This window comes from Danio rerio, chromosome 4 (assembly GCF_049306965.1).
Source record: "Danio rerio strain Tuebingen ecotype United States chromosome 4, GRCz12tu, whole genome shotgun sequence".
Classification (NCBI taxonomy): domain Eukaryota; kingdom Metazoa; phylum Chordata; class Actinopteri; order Cypriniformes; family Danionidae; genus Danio; species Danio rerio.
The window spans coordinates 20,383,159-20,403,259 of record NC_133179.1 but is presented as its reverse complement, the minus strand read 5'-3'; the positions used below and the strand labels follow the sequence as shown (position 1 = coordinate 20,403,259).

The 20,101-nt window shown below is 32.6% G+C and overlaps 1 protein-coding gene across 14 annotated transcripts in view; it reads left to right on the top strand.

Moving 5' to 3' along the window:
• Positions 1-20,101, top strand: part of cacna2d1a (calcium channel, voltage-dependent, alpha 2/delta subunit 1a) — a 137,151-nt gene that overhangs the window by 92,319 nt on the left and 24,731 nt on the right. For 5 of the 14 annotated variants that reach the window (XM_073946288.1, XM_073946287.1, XM_073946289.1 and 2 more), the window contains exons 10-24: positions 220-319; positions 904-1,062; positions 2,598-2,702; positions 3,239-3,317; positions 3,418-3,467; positions 3,537-3,626; positions 3,717-3,788; positions 6,140-6,232; positions 7,708-7,782; positions 8,196-8,267; positions 10,077-10,148; positions 11,985-12,046; positions 13,042-13,118; positions 14,075-14,095; positions 19,525-19,585. In XM_073946288.1, coding sequence (XP_073802389.1) covers positions 220-319; positions 904-1,062; positions 2,598-2,702; positions 3,239-3,317; positions 3,418-3,467; positions 3,537-3,626; positions 3,717-3,788; positions 6,140-6,232; positions 7,708-7,782; positions 8,196-8,267; positions 10,077-10,148; positions 11,985-12,046; positions 13,042-13,118; positions 14,075-14,095; positions 19,525-19,585 — 1,188 coding nt within the window. Of the gene's footprint in view, positions 1-219; positions 320-903; positions 1,063-2,597; positions 2,703-3,238; positions 3,318-3,417; positions 3,468-3,536; positions 3,627-3,716; positions 3,789-6,139; positions 6,233-7,707; positions 7,783-8,195; positions 8,268-10,076; positions 10,149-11,984; positions 12,047-13,041; positions 13,119-14,074; positions 14,096-19,495; positions 19,586-20,101 lie in introns of all 14 variants that reach the window. The other 9 variants (XR_012401604.1, XR_012401608.1, XR_012401606.1 and 6 more) reach the window with 3 other exon arrangements.

Genomic DNA, 20,101 nt, shown 5'->3' with positions numbered 1-20,101 from the left:
TAATATTTTTGTCAGTTTGTTTTGTCCATATCTATGAATGTTTGTTTTGTTACACAGTTTGTTATCTTTATTATAGTTTCTCATATTAACTTATATAGTCACATATATTATACAGTCACATACTATTATTGAAAACACGAGTTAACAAATCTTTTGCAGCTGTTATACAGTAATGAATGTGTAATAACTATGTAGTGACTGTGCTGTGTTTCTCTGTAGGAGTGGAAGTGTGTCAGGCCTGACGCTGAAGCTCATTCGCACCTCAGTCAGCGAGATGCTGGAGACTCTCTCAGATGACGATTACGTCAACATCGTCTCTGTGAGTATACAGGAGATGATCGACTTCCGCAAAACTGACTCCCTGCTGAGCACAATCGAAAGTCTCAAGCGCGGAGCCTCCAAACATCCATAACGTCACACTTAATTTTCTGCGGTTTCACTTCGGCACCGCTGAGGCGCAGGCCAAAAGAATTATTGACATTTCCCATCATCCTTTGCTCCAGACGCCGTGCAATTCATTTATGAAATGCATCGTTTATTTCATTCCGTTCATGAGACCTACTGACAGGAATAAAAAACAACAACAAACTCTGCTTTTAAGTAAGTGAGTGAGCTGTTTTGTATATTTTCAATTAACTTTCGTCCTTCATTGCTTTAATAGTCACAAACGCTCGTATTTTATGGCGCGTTTCCAGCTGTGTGACGTTAGCTTGACATTAATGAAATTAGGCAACAGTGCTTTAAGTGTATTGCTGGCACTGAGCCACCAGACTTACATAGAGGAGCTGCACTAAGCCTGAATCTTAATGATGCAAAATCATTTCATAAGAATCTCATCTTTGCTTGTGTGTGTGTTTTTATTGATACTGTAACTTACTAACTAATGCTTTTTATTGGTTTCAGTTTAACAATTCAGCCAAGTCGGTGGCCTGTTTTGAAAACCTGGTGCAAGCGAACGTCCGCAATAAGAAGACTTTGAAGGAGGCCGTTCAGAAGATCACTGCCAACGGCACCACTGACTATAAAATCGGCTTCAAGGAGGCTTTCAACCAGCTGGCTTCTGTAAGAAAAAATATTGTATATTAAATAGTCACCAGGGTCATAATATCAAGGTTTGTAATGAAGATAATATATTTATAATATATATTTATAAGATATATTTATATATTTATAAGATAATATACTTATTTTTTTGCCCATTGGAAATATAAAATTATTAAAGGCTTGTGACAAAAATTGTGCCGAAAACAAAGAAAAAAATCCCCACAAATTCATTGCATCACATTTAATGTGTTATAAATGTAGACAATTGATGTGACAGCTTTAGAAAAAAAAAAATGGAGAGTGCTTAGATACACCTGATTTCCACAGGATTCTCTGGATTTACTAGATTTCCGGGTATGTGTTTGAGTAAAGAATATTTTTATAATAGAAAACAGAACAGAAAGTGTTAGTAAGTGTTGAAGGGCCAGAAGATTTTTAAAACCATAAAATCTAAAACAGGATGTCTGTATTAGAAAGTCAACTCAAAGGCAATTGTTAGATTATGAAATTATTTTGTCTTTTAACAATAAAAAAACATTAAGATGATTCAAGATAAGATGGCTGCTTTGCATTTAAACTAAACTGTAATCATTACGTGGTAATGAATGGAGAATGTCACTTCACAATGTTATATTTAGACCTGCACTCATAGAGACTTAACCAATCCCACTTGTTTCTGTTGAGTTTGTAAATGCTATAGCATTAGATTTTTTTACCAACTTTTGTTGCGTCTCAATTCTCTTGTACAAAACTGTAGTGCTGGAGTTATGGAGTTTTTGCGCAGCTTGTGCTATAAACACTGCATGAAACCAATGTGTTCTAAAGACATGCGCTATAGGTGAGTTACATAAGCTAAATTGGCCGTAGTGTGTGAGTCTGAATGTGAGAGTGTATATGGGTGTTTCTCAGTAGTGGGAAGGGCATAAAACCTATGCTGGATATTTGGCGGTTCATTCCGTTGGGGTAACCCCCTGATAAATAAAGGGACTAAGCCAAAGGAAAATGAATGACTTTAAAGATCATTATTACAGTGTTAAGAGCTACAATAACGGTTACTTTGGTGTCATAATTGCAGCTTTTCCTTGTAATGGTTTTATTTTTATTGTATAAATTTTTATTCTAATTTTAAATAATTTGTTGTTGTTGGTCGCAGTTTATAGATTGACATAATTGGTTACAGTATTTAACAACACAATTACCATTAATTAAGTACACTTAATAAAGTAGTTATTTAAAAAGAAGGCAAAAAGGTTGCTGGTATCACATATCTAGAAAAATATAAATGGCTGACTGTGATGTCACCTACAAATTATACAATACAGTATATTCTATACTGTAAATTGAGAAATATGTAGCTGATCTGTATAAATCCCTCTTTTTAGTTTACAGCGCCATCTTATGGTGCTAATAGTGTGATGCTCAACAAAAGTCCAAAATACCTAATATAATTTATGTGTCGTTTTCCGCATGTTAGTCTTTTTCAGTAAAACTATGTTGAATGCTTGCCCAAACCTTTGTACAAACGTACAATGAGTTTGTTTGTTTTTTCACAGATGAATGTTTCAAGAGCAAACTGTAATAAAATCATCATGTTATTCACTGATGGAGGGGAGGACAAAGCGTCAGAGATCTTTGATGAGTACAACTCTGACAAGAGGGTGAGAAAACACACACTTACACACACAGCTGGACATACTTAACCAAATATTAAATGTGAATAAAAACAGTACAACTCAATTCATCTGATATTTGCTGATCTAGTAATCTGCCAGATTTATGGATATTAAAAAGGTCGATATTTTCAGATCTATCAGATTAAGATATTGTACAGGTATGTGTGCCTGAAAACAAGGTTTATGTATATAATGTAATGTTATGGATAATGTATACTGATTTATGTGTATAATGACATGACATGAGTATAATGATGTAAACATAGCTTTATGCTATGCTTACACTACCCATAATCCTCATCAACCACATAAGAATTTTCCAAAATTATTAAGCGCTTTGTAATTCATTGTAATACACAAAACTATTTTCTGGGAGGGTTGTGTTTGGGTTACGTGATATATTATAGTTTGTACATTATAAAAATCGTGAACCACATATAAAAGTATGTGTGTAAAATATAATATGAGCAGTCAAACACATTTTCCACTATTTATAATCAACAATATCAATCTTCCACCAGGTTAGAATCTTCACCTTTTCTGTGGGCCAACATAACTATGACAAGGCACCAATACAATACATGGCTTGCCATAACAAAGGTAAAGCATGCTGACATTTATTGAAGTTCCTTTTAAAGTTCTCTTCAAATGGTTGTGTCTACATTTATGAACATGAATTAAGATGTAAGGCATCCTGCAGGTTATTATTATGAGATCCCATCGATTGGAGCCATCAGGATCAACACGCAGGTATATGACGGCATCTTTTAGTGCATAATCGTGACTTCTGTATGAAAATGACTAAGTCTATACCCACAGGAGTACCTGGATGTTTTAGGCAGACCTATGGTGAAAGCAGACAAGAAAGCTAAAAATGTGCAATGGACCAACGTTTATGTGGATGCTCTGGTATATGTCAGATATTCTAAATACTAATAGAGATGCTTAATTTGACTGATTTTAAGTATGAAATGGCTGACGGTCATAATTGTGCTGCAGGAACTGGGCCTGGTGGTTACAGGAACTCTTCCAGTGTTCAATAAGACCAGGACCAGTAAAGAAAAGCCTAAGGTACTATTTTGTTCATTGGAATGTTTTAAAATGGATATTTCATCAGCTATGAAAATGTGAGATTGTTATTTTACACTCCCTCAGGCCATCTACTGTAATATGCAACTTTTTTTCTTCACTCAAACATTAAAGAAAATTATTTAGCTGAAACTGTGATACTAGTCAACATCTATCAGCATTTGTTTTTTAAGTAAAGCATAACAATATTCCACATTTTTACACGCGTAACTAATGTGTTTCAAATTTAGGGTTGGACTTTTAGTGCTAGGAACATCCATTCAAACGAACTGAAATGAATCGCTTTATATAATATGTTTGTGCAAAACATAATAAGTGTAGTGAAAAAAGGAGAGAGGGGTTTGTTTTTTCTTTGTGCTTTTTAATTTTATCCATCAAGAAAATAACATTATGCTTGGTGTTTTAGTGTGACATTAGTAACACAAGGCAAGTTTATTTATATAGCACATTTCATATACAGTGGCAATTCAAAGTGCTTTACATAAACAGGAATAAAAGGGATGAAAACAAATAATAAAAGTGATTAAAAGCTGATAAAAACAGATTGAAGTGCGTTAAAAACAGGTCTTAAAAGAATGAAAAAGAAAAGAAAGACATAATAGAGCATCTGTAGGACATAGCACTGTGCTCATTTAGTAAAAGCACAGGTAAGCAGATGTGTTTTCAGTCTTGATTTGAATGTGCCTAATGTTGGAGCCCGTCTGATCATTTTTGGAAGCTGATTCCAGCAGCAGGGGATGTAGTAGTTGAAGGCTGATTCACCCTGCTTTCACTGAACTAGTTTTAAATATAAAAACTTCTAGTTTTTTATGATCCTAAAGATGCGAGTGATCTGTTAATTTTGTATTCAGTGAGCATATCTGTAATGTATTGAGGTCCTAGGCCATTTAGTGATTTATAGACAAGTAATAATACTTTGAAATCTGTTCTGAATGTAACTGGGAGCCAGTGTAAAGACCTGAGGACAGGTGTGATGTGCTCTGATTTTCTGGTTCTGGTCTGAATCCTGGCCGCAGCGGTCTGGATGAGCTGCAAATGTCTGACTGTCTTTTTGGGAAGGCCAATGAGGAGTCTGTTACAGTAATCCATCCTGCTGGTGATAAAAGCATAAACAAGTTTCTTTAAGTCCTCACTGGAAACAAAGCATCTGATTCTTGCAATGTTTTTGAGATGATAGTATGCTGATAGTTTGACATGACTACTGAAACTGAAAGTTCATTCAAATAAGTATGTATTGATGTAAGTACTGATATCTTTTAGAACATACAGTATACTGATACCAATTATTTGTACGTTTATGTGCCCGATAAGCAATATACAATACAGATATTTATTTTAAAAAATAATTTGCCAAAAAATAACTTTTTATGTGTACCAATAACTGCCTCCCTGCATACAAAACAAATCTTATGTATACACCAATCAATAAAGTGCACCGTAACTAAAGTGTTTTTGTTTTAAGAGTAAAAAAGTTCAATTAAAATAAAGCGCATAATTATAACAAATGTCAAAAAATAAATACAACCATCTAAACCATAAATACAGGCTTTCTCTTTACATGATGTTAGCTCCACTTTATGCTAATCAAATACATCACTTTTGTATCGATAATCTATTCATTGTTGATTTAATTCATTATTTCAGTTATGTTTTAATGGAAAACATTTGACAGGTTTTGTATGTTACTCAGTGAGTTTGTCTCTTTTCTTAAAACCTAGCTGCATTTACTACATATCAGTTATTAATATAACGTGTCTAATGTGTGCATTAATTGCTGTTATCATAAATAAAGTTTACTGATTATGACAGCTTATAAATTTACCTGTGCATGCTGTTTGCTCGAGCAGGGTTTTCAAAACGCTCACAAGAGGGCGCCATTTATTGGAAAATCCCATATTAAAACGATATCTGATTGTGGTAAAATGCTTAAACTATCAAGAAAAAGATATTCTTAAATTGTTATAATGATCGATCTCAACTAATACGTTTTTTAAATAAATTGAGTCAACTTTAAGGAGAATAATGACTTTTTGCTGTGCCCACATCAATAAGTGTTTACTGTTCAACTGAAATTACTCCTATAATTCAAGCAAAGCATCATAGGACATTGTAAATATGTGGATACAGCCTAAACAAAATGACTTCCTGTGGCTCTTGATGACACTTTGAGGTCTTATAAAGCAAGACAATGAAAGTTTCTAGATATCAGATAACCTGCGGGTTTGTAAAATTAATATCAAAATGTAATTGTTAGGTGAACTGTCCTATTGATTCATGTTTGTCTAGTTCATCAGACGCAGATTTGTCTGTAAAGTGTTTGTCATCAATGGCAGGGTAAGAACCTGGGTCCGAGTCAGATGATTTTGGGAGTGATGGCCATAGACGTGTCTCTGGACGACATCAAGAGACTGACTCCACATTACACTGTGAGATATTGGTGTGATCTGCTCTTCTTTGTTTATGACTCTTTGCATAAAAAACTTTGCATTGCATTGAACTGTAGCAGCTGGGTCATGTTAACAGAACTGCTGCATTCTATGTGTTTAGGGAATCATGTTTTTGTTCTTAATGCCAGATACATTTAAAGAGGTAGCACTGAGTTAAACTATTTACCCTTTGAAGCAAATGTTTCATGTTAAATAGAGGCAGTGCAGCATGCAATTGTAGAGTTTTTGTGCCTGATGTTGTGTCCCTTTAGTTTAATGTCCAGGCCTGTAGCCAGCCTGGTCAAAAGGGTGGTTCTTTTTTTTTCAAAAAGTGGACATTTTTGCAATTATACCCCTCATTTTCTATTAAATTATGAAATTTAAATACTGCATTTTAGTAATATTTTCTATCTATTCTGGCAATATTTTGAATTAGCTTGCCGGATGGTCATCATTACCACACATTTTGAATATTTTAGCTGAAAAAGTATTCAAATCATATTTAATATGGTACGCTTTTGGTGCTTCACACCTCTTTATTGGTCAGGTTTTTTTTTTCACTTTGTTACTTGTAAAATGTTTTCTCAACAATACAGTAGCAAAAGATGACTTCTCCTACGTCAGATTATATGTTTTCTTGCACTGCTGCATGTTGGACCACTGAAAAGTCACACCTCAGCAAATTTCTAGACCTTTTCAGTGACCGTTAGGTCTTCCGAACCACCCAAGCCACCCTGGCTAAAGGCCAAATGCTAAAAATAGACATATTTTATTAGTTTAAATGAGTTTGATGCAGACTTTATATAATAATATTATTTTTTATTAAAGAAAAAACATTTATGTTTTCATATAAATTTTTGAATACAATATTAAACAAACAAACTGACTAAAAATCTCTGCTTACAATACACTGTAAAAAGTAAAGGTCCTTCAAATACCCTGTTGAGTACTCAAGGAACTTGTATTTTAAGGAATGTATTTTAAGTGCCTCAAAGCTTCCTGGACGAACCACTGACCTTTTTTGCTTGACCTTTTTGCATTAATAGGGATCCTTCAAGCCCTTTTTTCAATACCCAGGTTCTAGAGTCACTGTTTCCTCACACTGAGACCTCGAGTACTTTAAAAGTTACTGAAAGATCTGTAAACATGTAAAATGGTTCCTGGTGGATCTCTCTTTTAAAACCAGCACTTAAAGTAACCAAGACATTTTTGTGACAATTAAATAAGACAACGGCCAGCTTTAACAGTTAACCAATTTGTTTAAACAATAAACAATTGGAACAAATAAACAATAAAAACAATAATTCGATCTGTCTATGCAAAGGAAACCACATCATGTAGACTCAAACCCATAACTGAACTACTTGTGTCAACCTAGTGGGAGTATTTATAAACTTTTCACATGCACAAAGGTTGGCCAGTGATGATACTGCAGCCAATATGCTAAAAATACTCTTGTTTTTTGTTCTGTAAAGCTTGGGCCAAATGGATATTACTTCGCCATTGATCCCAACGGCTACGTTCTACTTCATCCCAACCTTCAACCCAAGGTACGGCTTTCACTCATGCCATTGCTATATGTTTTAATCCAAAACTGTGTACTGTATAGGATCACGGCTAAACAACCTTCACCACAGCTTATGAAATATTACAGGCCACCCACATGTGTGGAGGTCGTCTGGCCTTCATAATAAATATCATTTGTGCAATCCAAACACGTTCGTTCTGTTTAGCTCTAAGATAAAATGGCACTGAGGGCATTTATTCGAAACACATGATGATTAGTAAATGTTTAGTCAGTGATCCATGGATTAGTGAGCACTTTGTGTGGAACAAAGTAGAAATGTTGAAGAAACGGGCACTCCTTCGTGGAAAAAGTGACTCATTGGTAAATATTTTTGCTCAGAAATATGGTGTGTTGATTTATGGTATTGCTTTGAAAGTTGTTGTTGTTTGTGTGCAGGATCTCAAGTCTCAGGAACCTGTGACGCTGGACTTCTTGGATGCTGAGATGGAGGATGAAGTCAAAGTGGATGTGAGAACAAAACAAATGTATTAATGTTGACTTGATCTACTAATATTTCTAAACCCAAATAATTCATTTCCAAACATTAAGGATGTTTTTAGGCTCTATATTTTCAGACTGATCAGACTAGGGTTTGCATAAATTAGCTGAGCATAGCTACAAAAAATACACTGAGGACGTTTCCCGGCTTGAAAAAAAAAACAGCATATTCTGGTAAGGTATGATTTGATGCTTTGAGACCAGCAAAACCAGCATTAGAACCAGCAAGACCAGCATCGAGACCAGCAAAACCCCCATTGAAACCAGCATATCTGCATCAAAACATCCTTACCAGCATATGCTGTTTTTTTTTTTCAGCAAGGTTTTTAGCTTTTAGGGACTATTTGACCTACATCCACTAAGTTCAAGAGATTAAGTTGGATATCTATCTGTCACTATAGCTAATCCTAGTAAGAGTTGAGAACATGCTTACAACATACAAATCTTGCTAGCAACATTGTTAAATGTGTTAACAATTTGCTTATGCAAGTTACAAACATGATAGCAGTATGGTAAAATCACAACATTTTATAATATGTAAATGTAAAATGCTTTTTTTACTTGCTAGCAACTTGATTCATGCTAGCATAATTGTAAGCATGGTAGCAACAATCCATTTAAATCATGGATAAACATGTACGAAACTTTATAGATTAAGCTAGAAGCAAAAAGCATTTGCTAATTGATGTTTGCATAGTGTTAGCTATGTCATTACATGCTAGAAATATGCTAGTGTGCTAACTAATATTTGCTTGTTAAACATGTTAAAGGCATGTTAAAATGTTCGCCCAAAAAGGAAAAATAAATTTACTCAAACTGATTCTAAACTTTAAAATGAACCATTTTGAAGAATGCTGAAAACCTGTAAAGACAGACTTCCTTAGTAGTTTTGGGCAAACTATCCCTTTAATGTATTATTGCTATGTTAATGATAGGCATGCTAACATTCATTCCTGCAAGCAAATTGGTAAATCAGGGAGATAATAGCTATGTTAAATCATTTCAAATATACAAATGCATGCCAAAATGTGCATACAATGCTAGCAATATGTTGATTTTAGCACTATGTAACCATGTTTAAAATATAAACAGCATATTCAGGCTAGTAACATTGCTAAATAATGCTAGGATTTAGTCTTAACAGAGTCCAAAAATAACACATTAATAGTATTGATCTAATAAATATTTGTTATTAGGTGAGTTAACAATAATTACATTTTTTTTATATATATTTAGGTTGAACTTAAAGACTAAAAGCATGAGCTTATCTGTTTATCTTTCCTACTCTAAAATGAATGCAAGCTGGTGTGATCCGATGTTGTAACATTGCTTGTACAGCTGTTCAAGTCAATAACAAACTGATTATCGAAGAATCAACAAATAGCAGTGTTCTCAGTACTATGTGATATTGTAACAATATGTTGAATATTAAAATTACAAATATTCTCACTTTTAGAGTTACTATTATTACCATATTATATTATGTTATGTTGTATATTATATTTACATATATATATATATATATATATATATATATATATATATATATATATATATATATATATATATATATATATATATATATATATATATATATATATATATATATATATACATATTACATTATATTATATTATATTATTTTATTTTATATTATATTATAATAGTAAATAAAAGCAGAAAATGTATTAAAAAAGAGAAGCAGAACTTTAGAAAATCCAGTGGTGTGTTTTTACAACATTAGGCAATACAAATGTCTGTCTGTCCGTCTGCCTGTAGATCAGAAGAAGCATGATAGATGGTGAAAGAAGTCAAATACGCTTCCACACACTTATGAAGTCACAGGATGAGGTAAGCATACACACTTTCAACTGGTAATGCTTTTCAGCTGATTAAGAGCCAATATTATACAGCTAAAGGAAATAAATAGAAGCGACCCCTTGAAAAATCTGCAATTTCTATGGATTTATTAGGCATGGGGTTATAGTAAATGTTAATATTTATACTTATATAGACTTATACTTACATAGTCTATGAATATATAAACATTTCCTTCAAGTCTCAAAGGCAAATAATGTCATTTTGTGATTTCTTTTTCAGAAAATCAACATGAATCAGGGTTATTTCACTATTGATTTCCTAACACTTCTGAAATTAAAACATTGGTACTCTGTAGAACATGGCTGCTTTTTTTGTATTTTCAAACACAAAAATGCTCTTAACTATGAAGATATTTTTGGTGCAAAAATACCAAGTACACCTGTAAAAGTGTAATTTGTAGTTGTAAAGAATAGCTACAAATGTGTTTTATTAATTTTTATTTCTGTGAATGCCAATTTATTTATTTATTTATTCATTCATCCATCCATCCATCCATCCATCCATCCATCCATCCATCCATCCATCCATCCATCCATCCATCCATCCATCCATTTATTCATTTATGTATTTATTTAATTGTTTATTTATTTATTTGTTTATTTATTTATTTTCTTTACAACTAAAAATGACACTTTAACAGCTGCTTGGCAGTTTTGCACCAAAAATCTTTTTATACATCAAGGGCGATTTTATTTCATTTCAGTTTTTGAAGAAATTTCATTAACAGGGTGCATAATAAAATAAAAATGCTTTATTTACTTTTTTATTATTATTTTTCTATTATTCTTTATTTAAGCAGGTAAAATGCATTCATAGATCTCAAGATCTTATTTACAAGTGTGACCTTGCCAAGAGGTCTGCACCACACATTTAAAATAATAATAATAATAATGCAGAATATTAAGAGTATATTATTGAAGGCTAATTTTCCTATTTCAGTCCGAACCCTAGGAACCGCCAGATATCACATGAGCATAAAGCACAGTGGCTTTTCGTCCTTTGAAGAAGGGAGCATACGTGGGGGCTAGACCAAGGAAAGCTTTATAAACCAGAGTGTCATATAGTAAAAGAAGGACACTTAGCTTTAGCTTACAGTTCATAATGTGTTCATTGACTATACGTCCTGTAACAAACCGCAAGTCACTGTAATAGACAGTGTTCAAAGACTGGAGACATTTGATTGAGGCATTACTATACAAAACATCACCATAGTTAAGCAACCCTAAAATGTTGCAGATACCAGATGTTTAAGCTCTGATGGAGAAAAAGGGTTTGTTTCGATATTAAACCTCAAGATTTACTCTAAGTTTGCAAACCAAGCTAACTATGTGTGCTGTAAATGAAAGCTACTGATCGAGTAAAAAGCCTATTTTACTCAAATGCATAACTATAAATCATAAACAGAGAAAATGTGAATGTTCAAGTAGTTTCTATTTTTAATCTATAGATGGATGCTGGAAGTTAAATGGACTGGACATAAAATGACATTTATTGGTTTGTTATTGGTTTCTAAAAGTTTCTGTTAATAGTTTACAGCAAAAAATATATTGTGTTAGGTTTAAAGAAAGTTGTTATTCTAGTTGTGTTGTTGTTAAATACAGTAGATGACATTTGTCTAAATAGAGCTTGATTGACCTCATTTTCTTTTGACATAAACAATGAATATTTTTTTCTCCTCTTAAATGTTTTTGGGTCGTAGTCCACCAGTTGAGAAACCCTGTGCTACAATACTTGTTATTCAGAAGTAAAAAAGGCTGAATGTAGTAGTTCATTGAACTTCTGAGTGTTGTTTTAATGTCATTGCAGCGTTACATAGACAAGGGCTTCAGGACGTACACTTGGTCTCCAGTCACTGACGCAGATTACAGGTCAGAAAGTTTTAAAATATTTTATTTTATTTTATAAAACAATTGAAAATGGGCTTGTCCATATTTGACCCAAATTTACAAGCAAATTAGAATTTTTTTTTTATGTTTGTGTTTAAATTTTTTTTCTGTAAATTTTTGTAGCATTGTTGCATGTTTATATTATACGAGTGAGCTTCTTCCTGTGGGTTACAAGTAAACAAAAAAAGTATTTATTTATTAGTCTTTTTATCTTTTATGTTTTGTTTTGTTGAAAATATGGTCTTTTTGTTTTGTTTTTGGTTTGTGGTTTTTTATTGTGAAGGTTTTGTGTTTTTATATTGTGAAGGTGTGTTTGTTTATGTTTTGTTTATTTTTGTAATATATTTCTGTTTTATTTGTAAAAACCTTTTGTCTTTTTTATTTATTATTTTGTTCTGTTTTGTTTTTCTCTTGTTTTGACATGTTTTTTTCATTGTGAAGGTGTGTTTGTTTCTTTTTGTTTTGTTTATTTTTGTAATATATTTCTACATTTTATTTGTAAAGCCTATTGTCTTTTTTATTTATTATTTTTATTCTGTTTTGTTTTGTTTTTACTGTGTTTTGACATGTTTTTATATTGTAAAGGTGCGTTTGTTTCTGTTTGTTGTTTATTTTTGTAATATATTTCTATGTTTTATTGTATTGCTTTTTCTATTTTAGTTATTGTTTTGTTCTGTTTTGTTTTTCTCTTGTTCTGATAAAAGTTTTTATATTGTGAAGGTGTGTTTGTTTACAAGGGTTACAAGGCAACATAAATGTTTCTTCAAATCGCCACTAGAGGACGCTGTTCAAAATCCTAATGACCAGTGTTCTGCAGAAAATGCTACATAACTCTTCTTAAAAGACACATAAAAGAAAAACAAAATAATTCATCCACATGATGAGGCGAAAATTTTTACAGCTTTTTAATTCACAATGTGTTAATTTTTTACTGCAGATATAATGTCCTTGTTTATTCCGGATGTCTTTTTTTCTAGCCTTGCGTTAGTTCTGCCAGATTACAGCATGAGCTACATCAAGGCCACTATAGGAGACACCATCACTCAGGCCAAATGTAAGTACCAGCACTCACTTTATCAAACTCAGAGAACTTTCAAACTTTATCAAACTCCTGGTTTTTATCCAGAAAACCCCCACAGTCCAAACCCTGTGCCTCCCTGAAAGATACTGCAGGTGAACAAAATGAAAAAAAGTTATCACCATACTAACCCAGTTGATTGATTACATATTATATATATATATATATATTATAAGTTTTCTAAAATATTTTTAAAAAGACATTATTTCGTTAAACCTGTGCTAACTCTCATACATTTCTAGCACAAAATCTGAACACCGGATGAAGTCAGGTTCAAAATTATTTTTTAATATTGGTCAAATTACAATCATGGGACTTTTTGGAATTATTCTTTGAAGAATAAAATGCGTATAATTAATTATGTATTAACAATTAGAACCCAGAGACATAATTAAATCTAAAGATTGGTGTGTGTCAAAGCTGCTGATTTATGGCTCAGTCCATTTTGATTGTTATAAATATATAGATATAGTAGTTGAAGTTTACAGACACATGTTGATAAAGAGTGAGATATAAAACACTTAAAAGTGCATCTTGAACATTTTCTTCACATCAAACTTAATGACAAAATTGATAGAGTAAGAAAAGAGACATTTAAAGTGCAATTGGATTGTTTTCTTTACATTAGACGTAATGCCAATAAGACAAGAAGACACTAAGCCCCCAACCTCAAAATTAATAGATGCAAAAAATGTATAAAATACTGCCTGCAGTGTCTTGCCAAAAGCGTTTCACCTTGTGCATATCAGTCCATATTTCTTCCAGACGTGCCTCTGTGCCATGTTTACCTTCTCATCTTCTTCCATGTGGCTTTATGGAGAGGAAAATGAGTCTTAAACGTGCCTCCTCTCCGCAATATTCTTATTCAAAGCTTCTGATGTTGAATAAAATATTGTGAAATCCCTCATGTTCTTTTCCCTGTCTGTCTTCAGCTTGGATCTTGGAAAATCTCGGCAAGTATTTTCTTCTTTGCTGATATTGTTTTTATTTATTTGTCTTCTGAAAATAATCAGTCTAAGCTGTTTAAAGTTACTTTTAAAAGACTTTATAAAAGTTTAAAGACTTTTATTTTAAGTTAAATTAGAAAAATGTTAAGAAGAGGGAATATACTCGGAATATATGTAGCATAAGTAGTACACTTAAAAAAATGCTGTTTGTTCAAACTACTTATTTAAAATGAGCTGAAACAACACAATTCTTGAGGATTTTTTGTGATTTTATATTCAATCCATTTCAATTTATTTAAAAAAAAAAAAGAAGAAGAAGTTAACTCTTGTTATCCCAACACAAATCGATTGTATGGAAAAAATTTTGAAATGTATGAGCAAAAACGACTATAGATATACATTTTTTACAAATATGGCCAGAAATTGCAAGGTGGTACCACTGTCCTAATATTATAGTGATTATAGAAAATGCTCTTGTCATTTTAAAAATAGTGCACAAACATTGGCCTGCTTTGCATGCACATTTTTCTTGGCTGAATAAATCAGTTGCGATGCCTTTCTGCTTCCAACTCTGCTGTTTATCATTGGCCGAGTGTCATGAAGTTTGAATACTACATTTCCTCACGTTTCCTGAAAGCGTGTGTGTGTGTGCGAGAGCATCGGGAGACGTTTAGTGAATATTTTGCTGGAGGTTTGGAAGGTGAAACCGCAGAGGACATGAGTGTGACTCTTTGTGCTCTGAACCGGTACTTTTATCTCCGGCCCGTCGCTCGCTGAATCATCTGGATGCTTTCAAAGACTCGTAAAGGGCCGCTTTAACAAAATACAGGCCTCGCTCTTTAGAAAGCATGTCCTCTGTGTGTGTGTTCATGTCCAGGTGCGGATGTGGTATGCGTGTGTCCTATTTTAACTTTAAAAAGAGGCTTTGAAATAACACTAGTCTGTGATAAATTAAATTAAAATTCACTGTTAATTTCCTCTTACCCTTCAGGTCATCCAAGATTGTAGATGCAGTAGAAAATGAAAGATGTTTTTTTAAAAAAAATTAGCAGAAACTGTGATCCTTTATGATTCATAAAATGTAAGTTAAAAGTTACTGGCATGTTGAGAATCATAAAAACGACATGCAGGTAACACAAAATTAATACCTGTGGCTTTTGATGATATATTGAGGTTTAATGAATTGAAACCATCTGCCTGTGTTAGGAACTCTCTAACTTTCTGCAAAATGAAAAAGGTCATTTTTAATGGAATGAGGGTAAATAGATTAACAGTGAATGTTCATTTTTTTAGTTTATTTATTTATTTTTTTGCCCCTATAATGCTATTTTTAAGGGTTGCCAATTTAGTTTAGGAGCTTTTAGTCTTGTCGTATTATAAACTTTTCTCACATTGTCTCAAATGGCATGTTCAAGGATCTAGTCATCTAGTAATCTCTATGCTCTGATCAAATGTGCTACTTTTTTGAGACCGATCTAATGTTTATAGCATTGAATTGTAAACAGAATTGTACTAATAGTATAATCCCAGCTTAAAGTTTTATTACATTTAGGCGGCGCGGGAATACATTTCTGAATAAAACGCAGTAGCAGTCAGTAACTCTGGTGTCATTTGAATGGAAGCTGGCAGTCTAACAAAATTTTGCTCCTGAGTCCCGATGTTATTTCGGAACAGCATATCAGGGATTTTCCCTTATTCTTGTTGAGCACCGGTACAGCCAGTGCTCATGACTGTTACACATGATGAACATATGGACCAGTGCTTTCTGCACATGCTTTTTATTCACACAGTCTGTGTGAATAATCTGCATAATGATCCTCAGAACGGGCTTTACCAACATGGGAGAGCAAAGTAAACATGCACTGTCCTTCAGATTGCATTAGAAAACGGTCAGTTTACAGTTAGGAAACCCACATCAGGCAAGTTTGATTTACAGGAGTCTTTTTCATGCATCAGAAACAAAAATTTTAAAAAATACTTTTTCCATGATGTGATAATGTAGAAAACATAGATTTCTGTTTGGGTGCGCACATCCGTGATGCAAATCGGCAACTGTCCACGGTGCCTATCTACGACTCATTACACTGTTTATATTTTTCCGTGGCACAGATCGCCATCTGAATAGTTTCATTTTGAATAACATGCAAAAGTGCGAATGTTACTTCCAACTGTCATATGCGTGTAACAGTGCAGCACTGAGTGGCACATCTAGTGTGTGACCAGCTTCAGAAGACTGGAATCTCATGTCTCATTACAAAGGGGCAAACAAAACTGACATTTAGCCTACAATCTTTGCACAAACCTACATATTTATCTGTTATCTCTCTCTTTTGGTAGTACCCAATTTAAATGTGAAATTTTGGAAACCAGATCTAAATTTAGCTGTAAAAGTCAGGTTAGGTAGAAAATTATTCTAAGCAGGTAACGGGTAAACAAAGACTGAATGTATAGCGGGAGCAGTCGGGTGCGGAATAAAACCTAGCTGGAGCGAGACTAAAAACCCACACAGACCTCTATGTTCAAGTTTCCTGTTTTTTAGCCAATGTATTAACATACTTTTTGGTTATAATGACTTTATTTAAAAAAAAAAAAAAAAAACATCACATTTTACTCTCAGGTTATATTAATTTTTGCAAAACATTATTTAACACATTATTCAGACATTCCATTAACATTAATGTTCTAATAATGATTCACTAATATTCTCAGTAAGTAATAGAAATGTTATTTGTGGACGGTTCCTGTGTTTTAGAGGTTATACATTATTTTTTGATAATAATAACATTGTTCTAAAATATTTTCAGAACTTTTTTTTCTCAAAATGTTTACCACTTTTACATTTGTCCTTCTTTGTATAAAATTAGAGCGAATTCAGTATAGTAGATGTACATAAGCCTGTCGACGTTTATTATTTTCTGTTTCTTCATCACAATCCAATTGGAATACAGAATACATTCTGAACTATTAATAATTGGTTCGGAATCGAGGAAAACAGATTTTTTCTACTGTAATAATAATATGATGTTATATTTGATATAATATGTTTAGTTATAATATGTAATTGTAATATGTCTCCCTGAAGGCTTATAGACACGTTTGGAAGCAGCCAATGAAAAACATATTCTGGCATTGTACAAATTTGCTGCTTACTTCTGAATAGTAATATATTGATATATTGGTACTAGCCAATAAATGCTTATTTTTGCTATTATCTTTACCAGCCTGATAAGAAATTTTTTTTTTTTTGCAATAAATAAATAGTTTTCACTTGTTTATCCACTTTCAAAATTTCTACACCATTTCTACATGATTCCATTTCTACTTCTGCAGTAAGTCTAGTTACTGGCAATTTTTTCAGGCAATCGTTTAGTTCTTTTGGGCCTTTTAGACCTTTTAGATTCACATAAAGCTACATGAAAGGCAATATCCAAAAAAAATAGCAAAATAGGGGCACTTTAAAGAAAGTGACATTTCCGGCTGAAATAATGGTGCCCTTCTCCATCTGTCATCATACCAATGCATGCATAATTCATTAACATTTCTCGTCGACTGACAATGAACAGAAAGCCTCTGATCAGAGTGCAATATTTTTATTCAAGTCTTGTTCTGTGAATAAAATATTGGTGTCCTTTGACCCCTGTGGTTTTACCCTGTTTCTCTTTCCCTCCTCTCCTTGGTAAATCGCTCCCTCCTTCCCTCTTTGCGGCGTTTGACCCTTCTGAAGCTGGCAAGTACTGTTTTTCTCTCCCTTCTGTCTTTTCCTTCATGTTCGGACCTCTGAATGTGACGTCTGACCTCTCTCATGTTTGAGTCTGTCATCTGGTTTCAGAGAAAACAAACATGGCCAACAAAAAAAAGAGAAAAAGCCATGCATTTCAAGGAGATATTTAATGTTTATAATGTTTTGTATATATTCAAGATCCCATACAATCACATTTATGGACTTAAGGATTGATTAATACTACCCCTTTAAAAAATAGAACAAAACAGAAAAGATCAAAAATCATTCTGACCTTTTACTGCACTTTTAAAATTTAAAAATCCCTTAACTTTTATTTTTATTATAAAAAACAAATATAAATACTCATACTTTTACGATTTTTTTTTACATGATTCAAGTTTATTTATTTATTTATTTATTTAGAAAAATGTACAACATTTTTAAGTACAATTTATTTTACAATTTTACTTATTTTAAATCTAAAAACATTTACTTATATAGCAATCAATTAATCAAATCACAGTACAATATCCTAAATTAAATGTTAGATTTTTTCATCTAAACTTTGCTCATTTTTTTTCCCAAAACCTTATTTTAATTATTTATTATTTTATTATTTAAAACCTTATTTTATTATTTTTCATTTTGGTTAGAATTTTTTCAAACCCTATTTTGAATATCTATTATTATTAGTATTATTATTAGTACTATGTACTAAAATTATAATATTATATTAACCTTATTAGTATTATTATACATTCATTTATTTCAGTAAATAAATAATAAGTCATTTTTGTTAATAAATTGTATTTTTTTCAATAAGTCTATACTTGTCTATCTACAATACCTGACAAAAGTCTTGTCATCAATCGAGAAAAGTGACAGAAGGAATATTTTCTGATGAATCATCTGTTAAACTACGTCCCATTCATCACAAATACTGCAGAAAACCTATTGTAACCTGCATGGACCCAAGATTCTCACAAAAATCAGTCAAGTTTGGTGATGGAGAAATCATGGTTTGGGGTTACATTCAGAATTGGGGCATGCGAGAGGTATAATGACATTTGTGGTGCCTATTTAATTACAAATCACAGTAGAGGGCAAATTTAAGGCAGGAAAGAGCTCCTTCTTATACTTCAGCCTCCACATCAAAGTTCCTGAAAGCAAAGTGTATAGATGCAGTCCTCCAAGCTCATGGAAGTCATACACAATATTAATTCAATTTCTACTCCACCATAACTTTATATTCTATACTGTACATTATTTATGTTAAGAGAGAAGACTTTTGTCTAAGCAACATCAGACCTTAGTTTCCTGATTAAATAATTAAAAATTAAGGGTTGATCATATTTTATTTTGGTAAAATAAACTTAATCTAGAGGCCTTTGTCTTTCATATAAGCCACTTCTGATAACAAATGATCAACTACAAACTTTTTCTATCTAATTTTCAACCACTGTATTGGTATATTACCGACTGAGTTGCTGCCTTTTGGCCACCCATGTTTTGAGTTTGTGTCTGAACAGCAGAGAAACTGCACTACTACACAGAAGTAGTAGCTCAGACTCACATATCCACACATAAGCACAGAACTGTGTTTTACTTGATTCTGTATATCTGTATCATATTAGTTTACTGCTGTGTAATGACAGAATGTATTGAACTGATCTTTGATCTCGCAGATTTCTGATACTTTCATTTTTTCCTCCAGTTTCTGAAAGCCTGCAGGTGGACAAGTTCGAGGAGTATGGATATACTTTAATAGCACCCAGGTCAGTTTCTTAAAGTGACGTTATGCAACAAAAATGAAAATAATACTGTCATGATTTACTCACCCTTGTTCCAAACCTGAACTTCATTCATCTGTTGAACACAAAAGATTATATTTTAAAGAATGTTTAAAACCAGTAACCATTGACTTCAATAGTATTTGTGTTTTTGCACTTTGGATGTCAAGTGCTGTGTTTTCATCCAAAGATTTTAGATGTTAGAAAAACTGTACAAAACTGGAAACTGCATAAAACTTTTGCAAATAAAGCATAATTTTCACCCAATGAGTCAAAGAAAACTATTTAACATTTCTACAATTTTAGAATGACCAAAACAACATTTTGGATGTTTAACAATGTGGTCAGATCACTGGTTTGTTCATTAATGCCATCCCATTGTGCATATTTTTGTTATTAGATGATCTGGTTAAAATTAAATCACCTTTTTCTGATGCGTTTGCTGGAATTTATTTGGTAAATGTGTTTCCATTTTAGTTTATGTGCATTTTTGTACATCAG